Source organism: Equus quagga, chromosome 5 (assembly GCF_021613505.1).
Source record: "Equus quagga isolate Etosha38 chromosome 5, UCLA_HA_Equagga_1.0, whole genome shotgun sequence".
In the NCBI taxonomy this organism is placed as follows: domain Eukaryota; kingdom Metazoa; phylum Chordata; class Mammalia; order Perissodactyla; family Equidae; genus Equus; species Equus quagga.
This window is the reverse complement of record NC_060271.1, coordinates 55,220,047-55,235,364: the sequence shown is the minus strand read 5'-3', so window position 1 is coordinate 55,235,364 and position 15,318 is coordinate 55,220,047. Positions and strand designations below refer to the sequence as shown.

Below are 15,318 nucleotides of genomic sequence, written 5' to 3'. Positions count from 1 at the left end.
TACGCGGGTTCCCAGATAGCCACCTTCTTTGTCTTTCACAAGGGTGCCTGTTTGGTCTGTCCTCCAGGTTCCTCCCTTCAAAGCTGTGCAGTAGCCCCCTTTCTTCTTGCCCCCAAATAAGCACATAGGCCTCTTTTAATTTAAAGAGTTTATTGCTGAGCACCATGGAAAGTCACACGGGGAGAACATAAATAATAAACAGATGGCTTTCTAAATAATAAACAGAGACGGCTTTTGCCTCCGTTTTTGTTACTTTGAAAGAGTGAAACTCACCAGTGCTCCCGCTTCCTGTCTTTCCTTTCTCACTGTCTTTTCCACAGGTCATGAGACTCGTCCCCTCCACCATGGGCCTCTTGCTGTCTTGTAGGGAAAACCACTCCAAAGATGCAACCCAGGACAACTGTCTGTCTGCTTTGTTTCTAGTGGACAATCTACAATTTTAAGGATTGTCACAAAAGGTGACGTCTGTTGTCCTCTAGCCTGGGTGATTGGTCACTAGGCCTCACATGGTGCAGGGCTAGTGGTTGGAGCATTGCTCACTGTGCACATTTTGGAAGAGGCCGTCTTGGGACTCAGGAGTCGCTTCAGGGCAAGGCTGGGATGAGTGCAGGGTTTGACTCTGGGGGATTCTAATAGACAGTTGTTCTGAAACTGAGCTGGCCCTGCGGGACCTGTTGCAACTGGGAGGGCTCCGGCCACCCCTGTCTGAAGTCTCAACCCTCAACTCATCCAGAACAGGATTGTCACTGGTGGGGAAGTTGGAGGACTAACCTCTGGAGGTCCTCAGTGGGACAACCACAGCAGAAGCTGTCTGGAATGCGGTGAGGATGGAGATTGAGAAACACTCTTTCTAAACTTATAAGTGAAGAACCTGGCCTCAGTCCAGACCCTAAGGATGGGTCAGAGACTGGTGGGCAATCCCTGGGATGGCCTAAATGATCAGATCGCTCTCCGAATTTCTACATACTTTCAAAGGAGGAAAACGATTTATTCAACTTCACTTTCCTTCAGCAAATATTTAATGCATGTCTAGAATGCACAACTTTCTCCCATAGAACTCAAGTTTTAGGGGGAAATACAGGCTTTAAACAATCACCGGCTCCTTCATTAAAGGGCAGAAATGGAGGAAGGAGAGGAAAGAAACTTGCATATACATTATATGCACGGGACCTCCCGTCCTCTCTGCAGGTGGGCAGATTAGACAAGCACATGGGTGACATGATGTGTGGCGAAATAGAAGAAAAAATGTCCAGATATTCCTTAAAGTACAGCCTCCCCTCAAGTCAAAGTGTAGGAAATTTCTATCATTAGCATTCCTCTACATAGCTATATATACACACACGCATGTAAAATTCCTATCATTAGCATTCTATACATAGCAATATGTTTAAGATGTACATGTGTGTAAACACAAACATGCACACTGAATTAAGTTTTGCATGAATCTAACATTGATAAAAAATTGTAAAAGTTTGTCTTGGTATTCTAGATGCTTAACTTTTAAAGATTTTTCATGATGGTATCATAATGTCGTTCTTTAATATCTCAATGTACTAAATGCACTTAAGTTGAAGTCCCTTGTTAGTGATGGTGGATAAGAATCTATATTTTAAACTGTCTTCAAAATTCAATTTTTTGCCGAGTTCTTGTCAGACTGGTTAATTCGTCAAGAGTGGCTGGTAAAGATCTCCTACAAGGAGGAGTGAAAGTTGGCTTGCTACCTCTTCATTCTTCCCTAGGCCCCCAAACTATGCCATCTGTGTGGAACTGCTTTTAGACAATTGTCTGTTATGTGACGATGAGTTTAGTTAATAGATAATAAAAGCCACAGATCTGCTTAAGTGGATGTACATACACTAAAACACAAACAATAAACTAAAAGCCAGTGAAACCCATGAGGACACGGTTGTCAATGCCTCCTTGTTATAAAGACCCTCTTCTCTTCTGACAGGAGACTTGACTATCTCATATTTCAACCAAGAGAGGGTCTATTATAAATCCGTATATTAAGTACCGATAAAGCTTAGTCTCTTTTCCATTTTTTAATAAAAATAAGTGGAAACATGAGCATTTTCTTTCTCACATCAGGGATCATCTCGTGGCATCTGTCGGAGTGTGTGCTCCCCACCTGACACCCTGGCCTGAACGATGGGCCTCCTCTCTTGGCGGGTTGTGCCCAGCCCCTTCCTGCACCCGTGGTCTCACCTCTCACTGTACTCTAAGTGCTTCCTTCTCCTGTGACAACAAATTCCCAGCTCTGCTTCAGTGGATCCTTCTCTCTCCCTCCCAAGTTGTTTCATAGCTGCGTCTTATCTCATGTGTTCCCTCTTCCTGGAGGGAGCATCCACTCATCCTTCAGGCCGCAGCTCAGGGAAGTGCACCTGTCCCACCCAAGACTGGGTTATGCATCCTGCCTGTGCTCCATGACTCCAGGCAGAAGCCAATGTCTTCTCTCTCACCTGAGCACATACTGGGATATGCTTATTTGTTTGAGTTCCTAGATAGACTATAAGCCTTTTGGAGACCAGAATCCTAATTTATCCATTTTTTTTTATTCCTGTGCCTACCATGGCAACTGGCACACAGAGCTTTTGCTCTGTTGCTGAAAATCCTTCTTAAAGCATCCATTAACCGGGACGGGTAGTGCCTACCATTCTGATCCTGTTATCCAATGAGACCTACTGACCCAGAGGAAACTGGGCATTCACTGCAGACCCTTGAGTGAGCAGGAAGGGGGAGAAGTTGAGTGCTTTGCAAACATCTGTCTGAGGACCAGTGCTGGTCTATGGTCCAAGACAAGTTTCCCTGGCCTTGGGTAAGGGCAAAGAAGGAATTTTTCATAAAGTTAAATTGATTCAATTTGAAGGACTGTTCTTTCTCTGAGATTATATCCTTCCTACAATTTTGGTTAAAAGACCACTTCCTTTTTGAACTGATGATGGTAATAGTAATTGGTTGATTTTTTTGTGTGCATCTTTAATTGGCAAAATTAAAAAATAGGAACCTTACAGAAATTTCCAAAGTAGTTTTGACATTTTCCTGATCTATTAAATCCAAATGCTCAGTAACCACCGGCCTAGCATAAAAGACACGACTGGGAAAGAGAGTGTGTGGGGAGCCATGGAAGTCTGTGGGTACCCTAGGGGAGGACCCCGCCAGGCTCAGAGAGGGAGGGGACAGATGGAGGCCTCTGCTCCACCACCCAGAAGGCACAGGCTCCAACCACAGCTCTATCCTGATAGGGGTGGCCCTGGTCACAGACCTTTCTTCTCAGGGCCGCAGCTTGCTCCTTTGTAATGAGGCAAATGCTCAGATGACCTCCATGGTACTTTCCACCTCCAGCAGTCTTAGTCCATGATATTTCCATGGCCTCCTGAGGCTAAAAGTTGCACTGGAGATGTCCTTACATATTTGATGTTCTGTTCTTTCCGCAGACCCTGTCCTACAACAAATATAACCTCAAACCCCAAACAAGTGAGAAGCAGGCTAAAGAGATTCTGATCCGCCGCCAGAACACCTTGAGGGAGAGTATGCGGAAAGGCCACAGCCTGCCCTGGGGAGAGCCGGTAAGGTGGGGACGGTTGGCTCACCTGACACCTGGGCCCGTCCCTGTACAGGGCCTCCTCAGGTGACTGCCATCAATATTTAAACAAGCAAACGAAACTGCCACCTTGTTGCAAGAGAAATACAAAAGTCTGAGAATGTAGGACACTGGACAACCTGCTTCTCTGGGTCCAGGGCCTTAGGAAGCCGAGGCGTCTGTCCATGGGGTACATGGCAGCAAACTGCCCTCTGGGATGGGTCAGTGACCGGAACACACTCACTGGGCTGTGAGTCTAGACCAGACACCATGGTATCCAGGTACTGAACATTCCAGGGAACCTCCGTGGGCCAGTCCCCTGGCTCTGGGAAGCTTACTTCTCTCCCAGGAAGATATGGGGAAGAATTTGTCCTTGCCAAGGCTCCTGGGCTCCGTCTTCACATCACCCACTGTGCATCTGAACTATTCCATTCGAGGCCGTATCCAAGCCATCTTACGGGGACTTCTGGATGGAGGTTGGGGCTGGAGTAGACCCTAACCTCTACCTTAATCTCCATGGGGCCGCGGGAGTAACTTTGAGGGCCCTTAACGGTCCAGTTTATCATGCGAGGGAGAGGAAACACACACTGAAGGCTGAAGCATTCTGTTTTCTTTAAACGAAAGTAACTGGAAACCAGTAATCCAAACAAGATGCTGAAGTACAAGTCTGTCCTTCACCCCGTTTGCTGTGTGAAGCCCCAAACTGCAGTAGCTAACCCCGCTTATTTCTACTTTTTACCCACAGGCCAGTGCCAAAAACATCCGCTACCTCTCCTTTCCCTACGGCAATCCTCAGCCAGCAAGTAGACACAGGAGAGTTGCTGAGTTCACAGGTAACCTGCCTGCCTGGCTGCTCTTCCTCTTTTCTGTAAAGGGTCAGATGGTCAATATTTTCATGGGCCAAAAGGCAAAATCAAGAATATTGTATAGCTACTTATATGACAAGAGAAAGAGAAAACAACTTTTTTATTAATCTAATTCAGAACTTTAATTATGGACACTGAAATTTGAATTTCATGTAAATTTTTACTTGTCAGGAAATATTCTTCTTTTAATCTTTTTTGAGTGCTTGAAAAATGTACCAACCATTCTTAGCTCGTGGGCCATACATGGCTACAGCCAAAGGGCTTACAGAATGTAGAAATGTAAAGTGCACACTTTTTTGAAGTTATATGATTCATGGCTCAAAAACTAGCAAAATTCTTCAAGGTGGTTAAATTTTACTAAGATAATTTCATCAGATTTACTGATTAATGTTTCCCACTTAATATCTAATGCTTAAGGAGAATTCCTAGAGCCACTGAAACTGCCTATTCTAATAAAAGCCAAGTTATTATTCTTAAAATGTGTACATAAAATAATTTTCTATTAGAAAAAGGTAATATGTATAATTCATATAATATGCTATGCTATTTTAATTTTCCGAAATTGTTTCTTTTTTAAAGATTGGCACCTGAGCTAACAGCATTGCCAATCTTTTTTTTTCTGCTTTTTCTCCCCAAATCCCCCCGGTATATAGTTGTATATTTTTTAATTTTTAGTTGTGAGTCCTTTTAGTTGTGGCATGTGGGACACCACCTCAATATGGCCTAATGAGCGGTGCCGTGTCCACGCCCAGGATCCGAACCGTTGAAACCCTGGGCCACCGAAGCGGAGCGAACGAACTTAACCACTCGGCGACGGGCTGACCTCAAATTTTCCTAAATTTTTAAGACTTAAAATCATCTTGGAAATTCACATAAAGTAAACACATAGAATTTGAGAATTAAATAATTGACTAAATATAACTATTCTTTAAGATCAAACTTTACTTTTTTCTGATTTGAAAACATGCTCGATATAAAATCAATCAATAGAGCAAAGCATACAAAAAAGTAAAAAGCATTTGAAACCCCAGCACCAAGATAGAATCATTAGAGAATATTTTGGGAAGCAGCCTTCTATAATTCTTTCTACCCCATCGTGATCCTTACTCTACTTGTACTTGATACCCAAAAAAACCCAAAAAACAAAAACACAAACATGCAGCATCATATTATATAAAATCATAGTATAGTCATTGTGTCGTAATTATTATAAATTGCCTAGTCAATCATATAATGTGGACATATTTCCATGTCAATAGATATGAACCTAATGATCATTTTTAATGACTTAATAATAGCCAATTATATAAAAGCACCATAGCTTATTTAGGTAAATTCTATTAGCAAGTATTTAAGATATTTCCAGTTTTTAGTGCATATAAGCAATGATATCTGATAAGCACCTTGGATCACTTGTGATTGATCTTTGCACAGATAACCAATTACAGTCTCGTGCTGCATAACAACATTGTGGTCAATGACAGACTACATATACAGCAGCGGTCCCATAAAATTAGTACCATATGGCCTAGGTGTGTAGTACGCTATACCATCTGGGTTTTGTAAGTACACTCTATGATGTTTGCACAATGATGGAATTACCTAATGATGCATTTCTCAGAACATATCTCCATCGTTAAGCAATGCATGACTCTATTCCCTTAATACATTTTCCTGAAAGTAAAATTTTTAGGTTAAAAATTATATATATTTAGGGGCCAGCCCAGTGGCATATTAGTTAAGTTCACGTGCTTCGCCTTGGCAGCCCGGGGTTTGCAGGTTCAGATCCTGGGTGCGGACCTACGCACTGCTCATCAAGCCGTGCTGTGGTGGTGTCCCATATAGAAGAACTAGAAGGACTTACAACTATGTACTGGGGCTTTGGGGAGAAAAAAAAAGAGGAAGATTGGCAACAGATGTTAGCTCAGGGCCAATCTTCCTCACCAAAAAAAAAGATAATTAAAAAAATTATATATATGTAAATCTACTCTCACATCAGCAGTCTATCGGAAAGGTCATTTCTGAACACTTTTATCATCACTGGGATATTGTCAAACTTTTGAGTAATCTATGATATGACTAGATAAAATTTATATACCATATTTAATTTTCATATGAGTCTCTGATTTTTAGTGAGGTTGAACATATTTTCATATTTTTAGAGGCAATTGTATTTCTTTGGGGGAAGTTTCTATTTGTGCCTTTGCCCATCTTTTTTTATTTAGTTATTTGCTTTCTTAAAATGAATTTGAAGAACACTGTATAACAAGGATATCATCCATCATTTCGTATTTGTTGCCAATGACTTTTCCTCAAGTTTCACATTTATCTTCTAGTTTTTAGACTTATTTGCCATTCAGAAATTTTTATTCTGATTAATCAAATCTGCTCGATCTTCCTTGCAAGTTACCTGCCCAAGCCTCTTCCTAGTACATGGAACCCACTTTCCATGACCAGAGGGTGGTCAGGAAACTGTGGCTCAAATCTGTTCGCTGATGGGGAGCTGATACTCAGAGGAGCAGTTGGAAACCAGGAGGGGGAACAGAGGAGAGTGAGAGGGAGGAGTGGCTCTTGGGGGCAGAAGTATCCAGGCCGTTGTTTCCTTAGGTGGTGTTCCAGCACCAAAGGACCAAGAGGAATGCTGGTCCCAGGCCAGATCGTAGAGCACAAATTAAAGAGAAGTCATGAAAAAATGGACAAATATGCTAACTAATGTGTTCTTTGTTCAAAGCAGTTGATTCTTGCCCCCTGCCCTCCTCAACCTCTAGGCCACGTTGTCAGGAGAACTTGCTCACACTTTGAAAAACATTATTGAACAGGGTATTCTAGGATTTTCTGATGTCCCACATTTTAAACACATCTTGTCAAGTATATACCTGTGTGCATATTAGTTCTACCTGTGGGGTTTTTGTTTTGTTTTTTTAGGAGAGAGGAGAGAGCAGGCAAAAGAAGCCTGCTTTTGGATTTAAATACAACAGTCTTAAAATACCTAAATTCTCAAGAGAATATTTAAAGGGGAATAAATTGATAAGGTTAAAACTTTGAAGAAATGAAAATAAAAGAGATTTTTGAAATATATTCTTTCAAAGATGTGTGCACAGTGAAGCAGGGAAAAGGCAGTGTCCCAGGCAGGGGTCAGATGTTTGGAAGGCCACCTCAGAGGATGCTTTACAGAGATGTCCAGTGGCTTCCCTCCTCTCATGCGGAGCCCTCCGAACCCACGCGTGGCAAGGAGACAGTGACAGCCAGGTGAAGGGAAGATCACAGCTGGATAGGCTCTGCCCAAGCTCTACTCCCATCTTTATTGTGTGACACTGAAAGTCACTTCATCTCTTGAAACCTCAGCCTCTTTAACACTGAAATGAGGGTCATAATTTTACTCATTTCAAAGGGTTGTTATGAGGATTAAATGGCATAATAGATGTGAAAGGATTAGCGCAGTGACATAGTAAGATCTCAGGAAATGGCCGTCACCATCATTGTCACTGCCATTGTGTGCCACCACAATCTGTTCACCTTCTTACTTCCTTTGAGAGAAGAGCTTCGAGTCAGGGTTGTCTTCCACACATGGCTGTCTCCTGTGACTCCCTCCCATCCCTGTTTCTCCATGATTGGCTATTTCAAGGTCAAAGGGATAAAACGCAGATTTACGGCTTTCTGGTAACCACTGATTAAAAAACAAACTAAGATAAAACCAATCATTTTCATATCACTGTACGATGTAACCTTCAGTTTAGCATTGGTCTTCGACTACACAAAGTAGCTTTGTGCCTTATGGCCTAATGCCTATGGCCAATTGATCTCAGTTTGTACAAAAACACTCCCTTACTGACCTGGAAAAGACTAGCTTGATACACAGGTTTCCATGCATTTCTGTTTATTTATAACGTTGCGTGTATAGCTTCTTTTCCACTCCTCTCTTAGGGTAGCCACCTTGAAAGGGGAAAATCATGCTGATCAGAAAGTTGAGTATAAGAGCTAGAAGCTCAAGAATGACTCAGCTTCACTCTGAGTTCTTGCTGTCTGGATATTAAGTCTTAACTCTCTGATCTTAAGTCTTGTTCTTTCCTCCTCTTGTCATATTTTCTTAGACAATGACAGCAGTGACTCAGAACTCCCATCCATCATGTTCAAAGAACACTCTCAAAGAGATTTGCCTCAAGAAAGATACCCAACACAAGAAATAATCCCGATGAAGAGTTTATACAGAGGAAGGAAGCCGACCAACTTCCGTTATCAAAGAAATACAAGCCAAGAAGAGCATGTTGGCCAAGGAAGAAGGGCAGCTTTAAGGCCCAAACCACTGTTTCGTGCAGTAGATGAGGAGTATGAATCTGGAGAGGAGAGTGCGGAAGAGGCATCAGCAATTGGGCCCGGATGGCCACCTGAGCACAGACCCAGCAGGGAGCACCACAAGTCCCACAGTCCTTTGCTTAGAAGAAAATAGCTTTATTGTCCGCAAGATTGTATCTGTGTTTTTCAGGAGCCTGTCTTCCTATTATTGTCAAAGAAGGATTTTCAGAGTTCTGAAGAAAGCTACCGAGTTTTCCTTTTTTGAAGATATCAGACATGCATCTACACCAGGCTGGGAGATTTTTCGGAGGCCTGAGAGCAACTTGTAGGCTCTGCCGTTCGTAGCTGATGTACTTAGTAGATGAATTCCCTGTGAGGGATAGAACTTAGTCACCCCCAAAATTATTCACTATGAATCACTAAGAGTGTGTGATCCATGTAATTCATTGAGATACAAGCGTGATTTGTCAGTAATTCACCTTGACCATATGCATGTGCGCCTTATAATCAAGTTAGAACTAGGAGAGGCCTTAGAAATAGTCTGGTCCAACCACCTCTGTTTATGGGTAAAAACACTTTGCCCAAGGTCACGTGGTGAGTTGCTGGCTTCACAAGCTAATTGTCCTCCCTCCCAAGTGAATACATTCGATTTGGATTTTGATATGCACTATGTAATAATTGTATTTCTGAGGAGAGGCACCATTTGTCATCACATTGCCATATTTAATCAGTAGCAATGACTGACAGAAGTGATACAGACTATAGGACTAATCTGTGAACAGATTATTCTAGTAGATTAATCAGCAGTCTATTTTCTAATTGGAATATTTATTTTAAAAATAAATATTAGAAACAAAACAGCCATAACGGGCTTTAACAGCAATGACGCAGACGACAGGTATTCGTGAGATGCGCCGTGTAGGGTATGATATCTTGCTCTAGGGTTTCTTTTCTAGACTATAACAATGTTTATTATTTTTAGACCATTATCTAGTCATTTTTTTAACCAACGTATAGTTGACATACAATATTATGTTAGTTTCAGGCGTACCTCCTAATGATTCAACATTTATATTCATGACAAAATGCTCACTGCGGTAAGTCCAGTTACCATCTGTCACCATACAAAGTTACTGCAATGTTATTGACTACATTCCCTATGCCGTACATTTCATCCGTGTGACATTTATTTTATAACTGGAAGCTCGTACCTCTTAGTTCCCTTCGCCTGTTTCACCCAACTCCCCACCCCCTCTCCTCTGGCAACCACCAGTTTGTTCTCTGTATCTAGGGCTAACAACTATTTTCCAATTTAATTTTCCATCCTCAACATCCCCAAACGTGACCTTGAACCTGGACTCCAGCTCATCAACTTGGCTAGATGGCTTAATCTTTCCTCACTCCTTCCCCTCTCTTCCTCTACTCTCTCTTCTGGCCACCTATAGAGTAACAAATATTTATTAAGTGCTATTTATTATGCCAAATGGCTAATCTATATTAATCAATTAATCATAATATTCTTTATCATTGCCATTTTTGGTATCTGTAACCATTCCCAACTGATTTAATCCTATTCATCTTTAAAGGCCGTGATCCACTGCACTCTGCTCCCTAGGCCTGCCTTGATCCCCTGGATCAGAAGTGACCAAGTGATCACTCTCCTCCTTGGTGCCCCACACCACTTCAGACGTGTCACAGAACTTCTCTGGGAATTACGCTTATGCATGTGCGTGTGCATCCGATGGTCCGTGGTCAGACAGATGAGGAGGATAGTGTGTTCATTTTAATTTTTATCCCTTCATCAGCTGTATTTTTTATTTCTTGGCTTTATCTTTCTTCTACTTTTTTTGTTTTTAGCTTTTATCAACTTTTTCTCTCAGTTATTATAGTAACTTGTACCTGGTAGATTGTCTATAAATGTTGAAGTGACACGACAATTTAGAGCTGGCAAGGACATTAGAGATGTTGTCAGATATTCTTATTTTCCAGGTGACAAAAACAAGGTCTGGAGAAGCTACCTGGTGCCCGTTCAGGGTCTGCTTTCCCCTGAAGGGCGTGGGCTTGTCCTCTAGTATAGCCCGTGGATGCCAGTGACTGTCAAAGGACATACGACTTTCCCTGGGTTTGTATTTTTGTGAACGCCGTTCACTTAGGTTCCTCCTGCAGTGGAAGAAATGGCTGTCAAAGGAGGCTGCTTGTCTTTCTTCTTCTGAATCTGAAATAGAAGACTGCTTATGAGTTATCAAGAATACTTTGATTTTAGTGAAAATGACACACTACCAGATAATGGTAATCAGCCCAAAGGGATAGAAGCACCTATAAAATCCAGGGATCTCTGGGTTCTCCTTTTTCTTTAAACAAATAAGCAGTCAAAGTAACAGAAAAAACTTTATGCTCCATGAGGGGGAGTCAGTGAGTCATAATCCTTAAACTGTAGATGGAGATACAGAGACAGAGAGGGGTCGTCAGAAATCACCTTTCCAAAGCCATCTGTAAAGCTGATTCTCGAGAAGTGAAGAGCGCCTGTGTCCCTTGCTGGACTCTCCACAGAACAGCAGAAATCCACACTGTGAAAGCCCCTACGCAGAGTAGCCAGCAAGGGCCAAGGATTAGTGGAGTCTGTGTGACTCTCCTGTTTTTCTCTGAGATGCTGGTGCCTTTTCAGAAAAGGGTGGTGGGATTTAGTGAGTACTTTGGAACTTGCCCCTTTAATTAGTAGAAGCCACAATAGAGTCGTTTGCCCCGAGGTCATTTGTTCTTGTAGACACTGCCTGGACCGAGTCTGGGAAGAGGTCCTGGAGCTCCCACCTGGAAGTTGAGGCAGATTGAGGGCCCTCACCACCTGTCCTGGCAGCTCTCATAGACTTGCAGACCTCCTGGAGGAAATGGCCTCTTTGTTTATCATCCAGGATTTTTTCAAAGTGCAGTGTGATCTGATCTTCATTCCATAAGCCAGAGCCCGCTTTGGGGATTGGTTGAGAGTGTCATGGATGCTGCCCCAGAATGCTCTTGGGTACCGGTTTCACATGATGAGTTTTTCCAACAGGCACCTAGCAGTGCAGCAGAGAAAGTTTCCTCTTGAGTGTGAGGACAATCTGGTTCTTGTTCCCTACTCACCTTGGGGTGTGGATGGGGTCCCATGAGGGGTGCCCTCCTGGGTCTGGCTGCTGTCCCCTGAGCCATCCACCTTCTCTGCCAGTGGTAGAATTTGCCCTTTTACTTCTTCAACTTTTACAACTTCAAAAAATTGGACACACAACCCACAAAGTCCTAATTTCCCTCTGTAAGCTTTTTGTTTGTTTTGTTTTGTGTTTTACTTTCTCAAAGCTGTTCATATTGCTGGCCTGAATGGTTTTGGGTTTCAGTGAATTCTGATGTTGGTAAAGTAGCACTTCCTTTGATTTGTGCTATACAGCAGCTTTCCACCGTAAAGGTTTTCCACACATTTTCTGGTGTTTGGGATATGGGAAATGTTCTTATTTATCCTCCTCAACCCTAACATGATACCATGGGCACCTCTCCTGTCTTTAATCAACCTGCTAAAAGAGAAAGATTGGCTGTAAAGGGAATCTGCTATGACAAAATGGAGATGACATTCTGGAACTTCATTATGCTTCCTTCACGCTCTTCCCTCTCTCATGAAGGCCACATACCCCTGTGTTTCTCTTCTTGGAAAAAGACAAAGGGTCATGGGGTCATGGGAAGAAGGGCTGGAATTGCCATCTGAATTAGTGATAGAATCACCATTCCTATCTGTAAGGCGACTACTATGGCAGGTGTGTGGCAGAACTCAGGTCTCTAGCCTAGAGTGTTGGCTTCAGCCTTCACGGAAGCTTCCAGAATACTTCCTCACCTGTTTGGATGCCTGCCACTCAGATCATTTAGGTATTCAAATCCATATGGTCAGTTGAGGGCTCAGGCTCCGAAGTCAGACCACTTCAGCTGTGGGACCTAGGGCAACTTGATGTCTTCCCTAAGCTGAAATTCACCAATTGATAAAATAAGGTAATATTTTTATCTACCTCATATAATGATCATGAGGATTAAATGAGACAATATATGTAAAATTCTTGACTTAGTGCTTGTTTTATAGTAAGAGCTCGATCACTAAAGCTATAATTATTTAAAATACATAAACTCATGAGAGAGGACATACATTGATTTGATTACATGAAGAGGTATAAATAACAGATATCTGAGACTTTTCTGAGAAGCAGTTTGATTGACATAATAGAGGATATTTGGGGGGACTGGGGAGAGGATGTGACAGAAATAGCATTGAAAAACGTGATCATAGTTGCCCCTGGTCATGCCACTATCCAGCATCCATCAATCAACAGAAAACCCACATAAGGTCTGGATGCCAATTCATGTTTTACAGTCAAAACTTGTTTATTTTTTCGTTCTTACCTCAAAATTATTGCAGTTTCCAACTTTTGGGATAGTTACTCAGGTGTACTATTGTAAGCATGGTTTATTCTCAAATATACAATGAATTCAGAGGCCCTGCCACTGCTTCTCATGATAGGCACCTAGTGAAGAAAGAGAAAATGTCTCTTTGTTGGGGAAATATTCAATGGAGTTTAATTCCTCAGTTTTCAACTTCTTTTCTATACAAGACCTCCCCTCCAAAAAGTGATTATCTTAACTTACGAATATTAGCTAGAGAGATAAGTGTTCAAGAATTTTCAGCACAGGAAAAAAAAAATAGTTTCTAGTATGTTTCCTAACTTTCCAAAACTAGGAAAAGTAATTTTTTTTTTCTTTTTGGCCAGGAAAGATTTGCCATGGGCTAACATCTGTTGCCAATCTTCATCTTTTTTCACCCCTTCTGAAAGCACCAGTGCATGGTTGTATATCCTAGTTGTAAATCCTTTGACCGTCATCTATGTGAGCCACCACCACAGCATGGTAACTGACAGACAGGAGGTGTGGTTCTGCAACCAGGAAGTGAACCTGGGCTGCCGAGGTGATGAGAGCACCAAACTTTAACCACTAGGCCATCAGGGCTGGCTCAGTAAATTTTTTTTTCTTTGAGGGAGATTAGCTCTGAGCTAACATCTGCTACCAATCCTCCTCTGTTTGCTGAGGAAGAGTGACTCTGAGCTAACATCTGTGCCCATCTTCCTCTACTTTATATGTTGGATGCCTACCACAGCATAGCTTGATGAGCAATGGGTAGGTCTGCAGCCAGGATTGGAATGAGCAAACCCCAGGCTACCAAGGCGGAGTATGCAAACTTAACTGCTATGCCACCAGGCTGGCCCGCAGTAAATTTTTTTAATAAATAAAGCCAGTGAATGCATTGGTGTTGTCTAGGGCTTTCGCAAGTATATTTTATCCACAAATAAAACAGGTGGTTTCTTGTAGGTTTTAATTTTTTTCCTGTTTAAACTCTGTCAAATATCTTATTTCTAACTCCTCCTGAGAAAACCCAGCAGTGCAGACAGAGAGCTTCCTTCTAGGACATCAGTCGCTGTTAATTGTTAATTGGGCCATAAGCCAAGGGGAATGAAAGAGATGCCCGCATCAGTGCTAGTGTCTCCTGCAATTAGCAAGTGATGTGTTGTTTCATCTGTGCACAAGATTTGATTTAAAAATTTTTTTCTGAGACTCTAATGAGCCAGGGGTGCTCAAGTAAGTATGGCAGGTTAATCTAAATTTTCATCGTCCGGCCTTCTGGGAGTCAGAGTTTATTCAACAAAGTAACTGGAACCAGGGCAGTGGCTACTCTGTTTCCAGGCACAGGAATACAGATGTAGAACCGAAGTGGGTGGTCCTAAAAGCAAGGTGTTTCCTCTGTGTTCTAGAATATCAGCCTCGAACAGAACCATAGCAGCCAACATGTAGAAAGTGCTTATTGTATCCCAGGCACTATTCAAAATGCTTTACATACGTCCATGTGGTATCACCATCTGAAAAGAAACAGGTTTAGGGAGATTAAGTAACAGCTCCAAGGTCTCCCTGCTTCCAGAGAAGATCTCGGAAACCAAGTCTGCCTGCTCCATCACCAGCGACCTAAACTCTCTCCCTGAGAAGAGCTGGGAATTTAGTGACCAGAGCCACACGTAGTTCTCTTTCTCACTTGGGAAAGATCCAATGGGAAGAAACAGAGAAGCTTCATCCTGCCAGAAAAGAACTTTGCTTTAGAAGGGACAAATCAGTACAGATTTTGTATCGTGATTTTGAAAATCTGCTTTTACAAATCTAATGGATGATCTGAAAAGTGGGTGATGAGCAGGATTGATCATTTGTGTCATTAAGATTTGTTTTGAGGACTCAAATAAAATGTTTTGTGTCTGATTTTAAATTGTTTCTTTTGAATATCAGTTATATGTAGTTTCCAAGGAACTTTGTTTTTGGTCCTCAGATAAAGTCCCACCCAGACAAGCTCCACGGTCCCGGGCAGCTCTGAAACACTGCACCGTGCTGTCGACTTATGATGGAAATATAAACCAGCGACCCACTGAAAGGATGGAAGGGGGTGGCAGAAGGACTTTGACTATTGAAGCATTCATATAATAATCAGAGAGGAATTTATATTCTTGGTAAGCACTGTACCATTAATTGAAAACATGC

General features: G+C 42.1%; 1 protein-coding gene across 1 annotated transcript in view; it reads left to right on the top strand.

The window, feature by feature from the left end:
• Positions 1 to 9,640, top strand: part of SLC9A4 (solute carrier family 9 member A4) — a 55,080-nt gene extending 45,440 nt beyond the window's left edge. The window contains exons 10-12 of the mRNA XM_046662783.1: positions 3,435 to 3,566; positions 4,326 to 4,413; positions 8,538 to 9,640. Coding sequence (XP_046518739.1) covers positions 3,435 to 3,566; positions 4,326 to 4,413; positions 8,538 to 8,893 — 576 coding nt within the window. The 3' untranslated portion in view covers positions 8,894 to 9,640. The remainder of the gene's footprint in view (positions 1 to 3,434; positions 3,567 to 4,325; positions 4,414 to 8,537) is intronic.
• Positions 9,641 to 15,318: the final 5,678 nt, after the last annotated feature.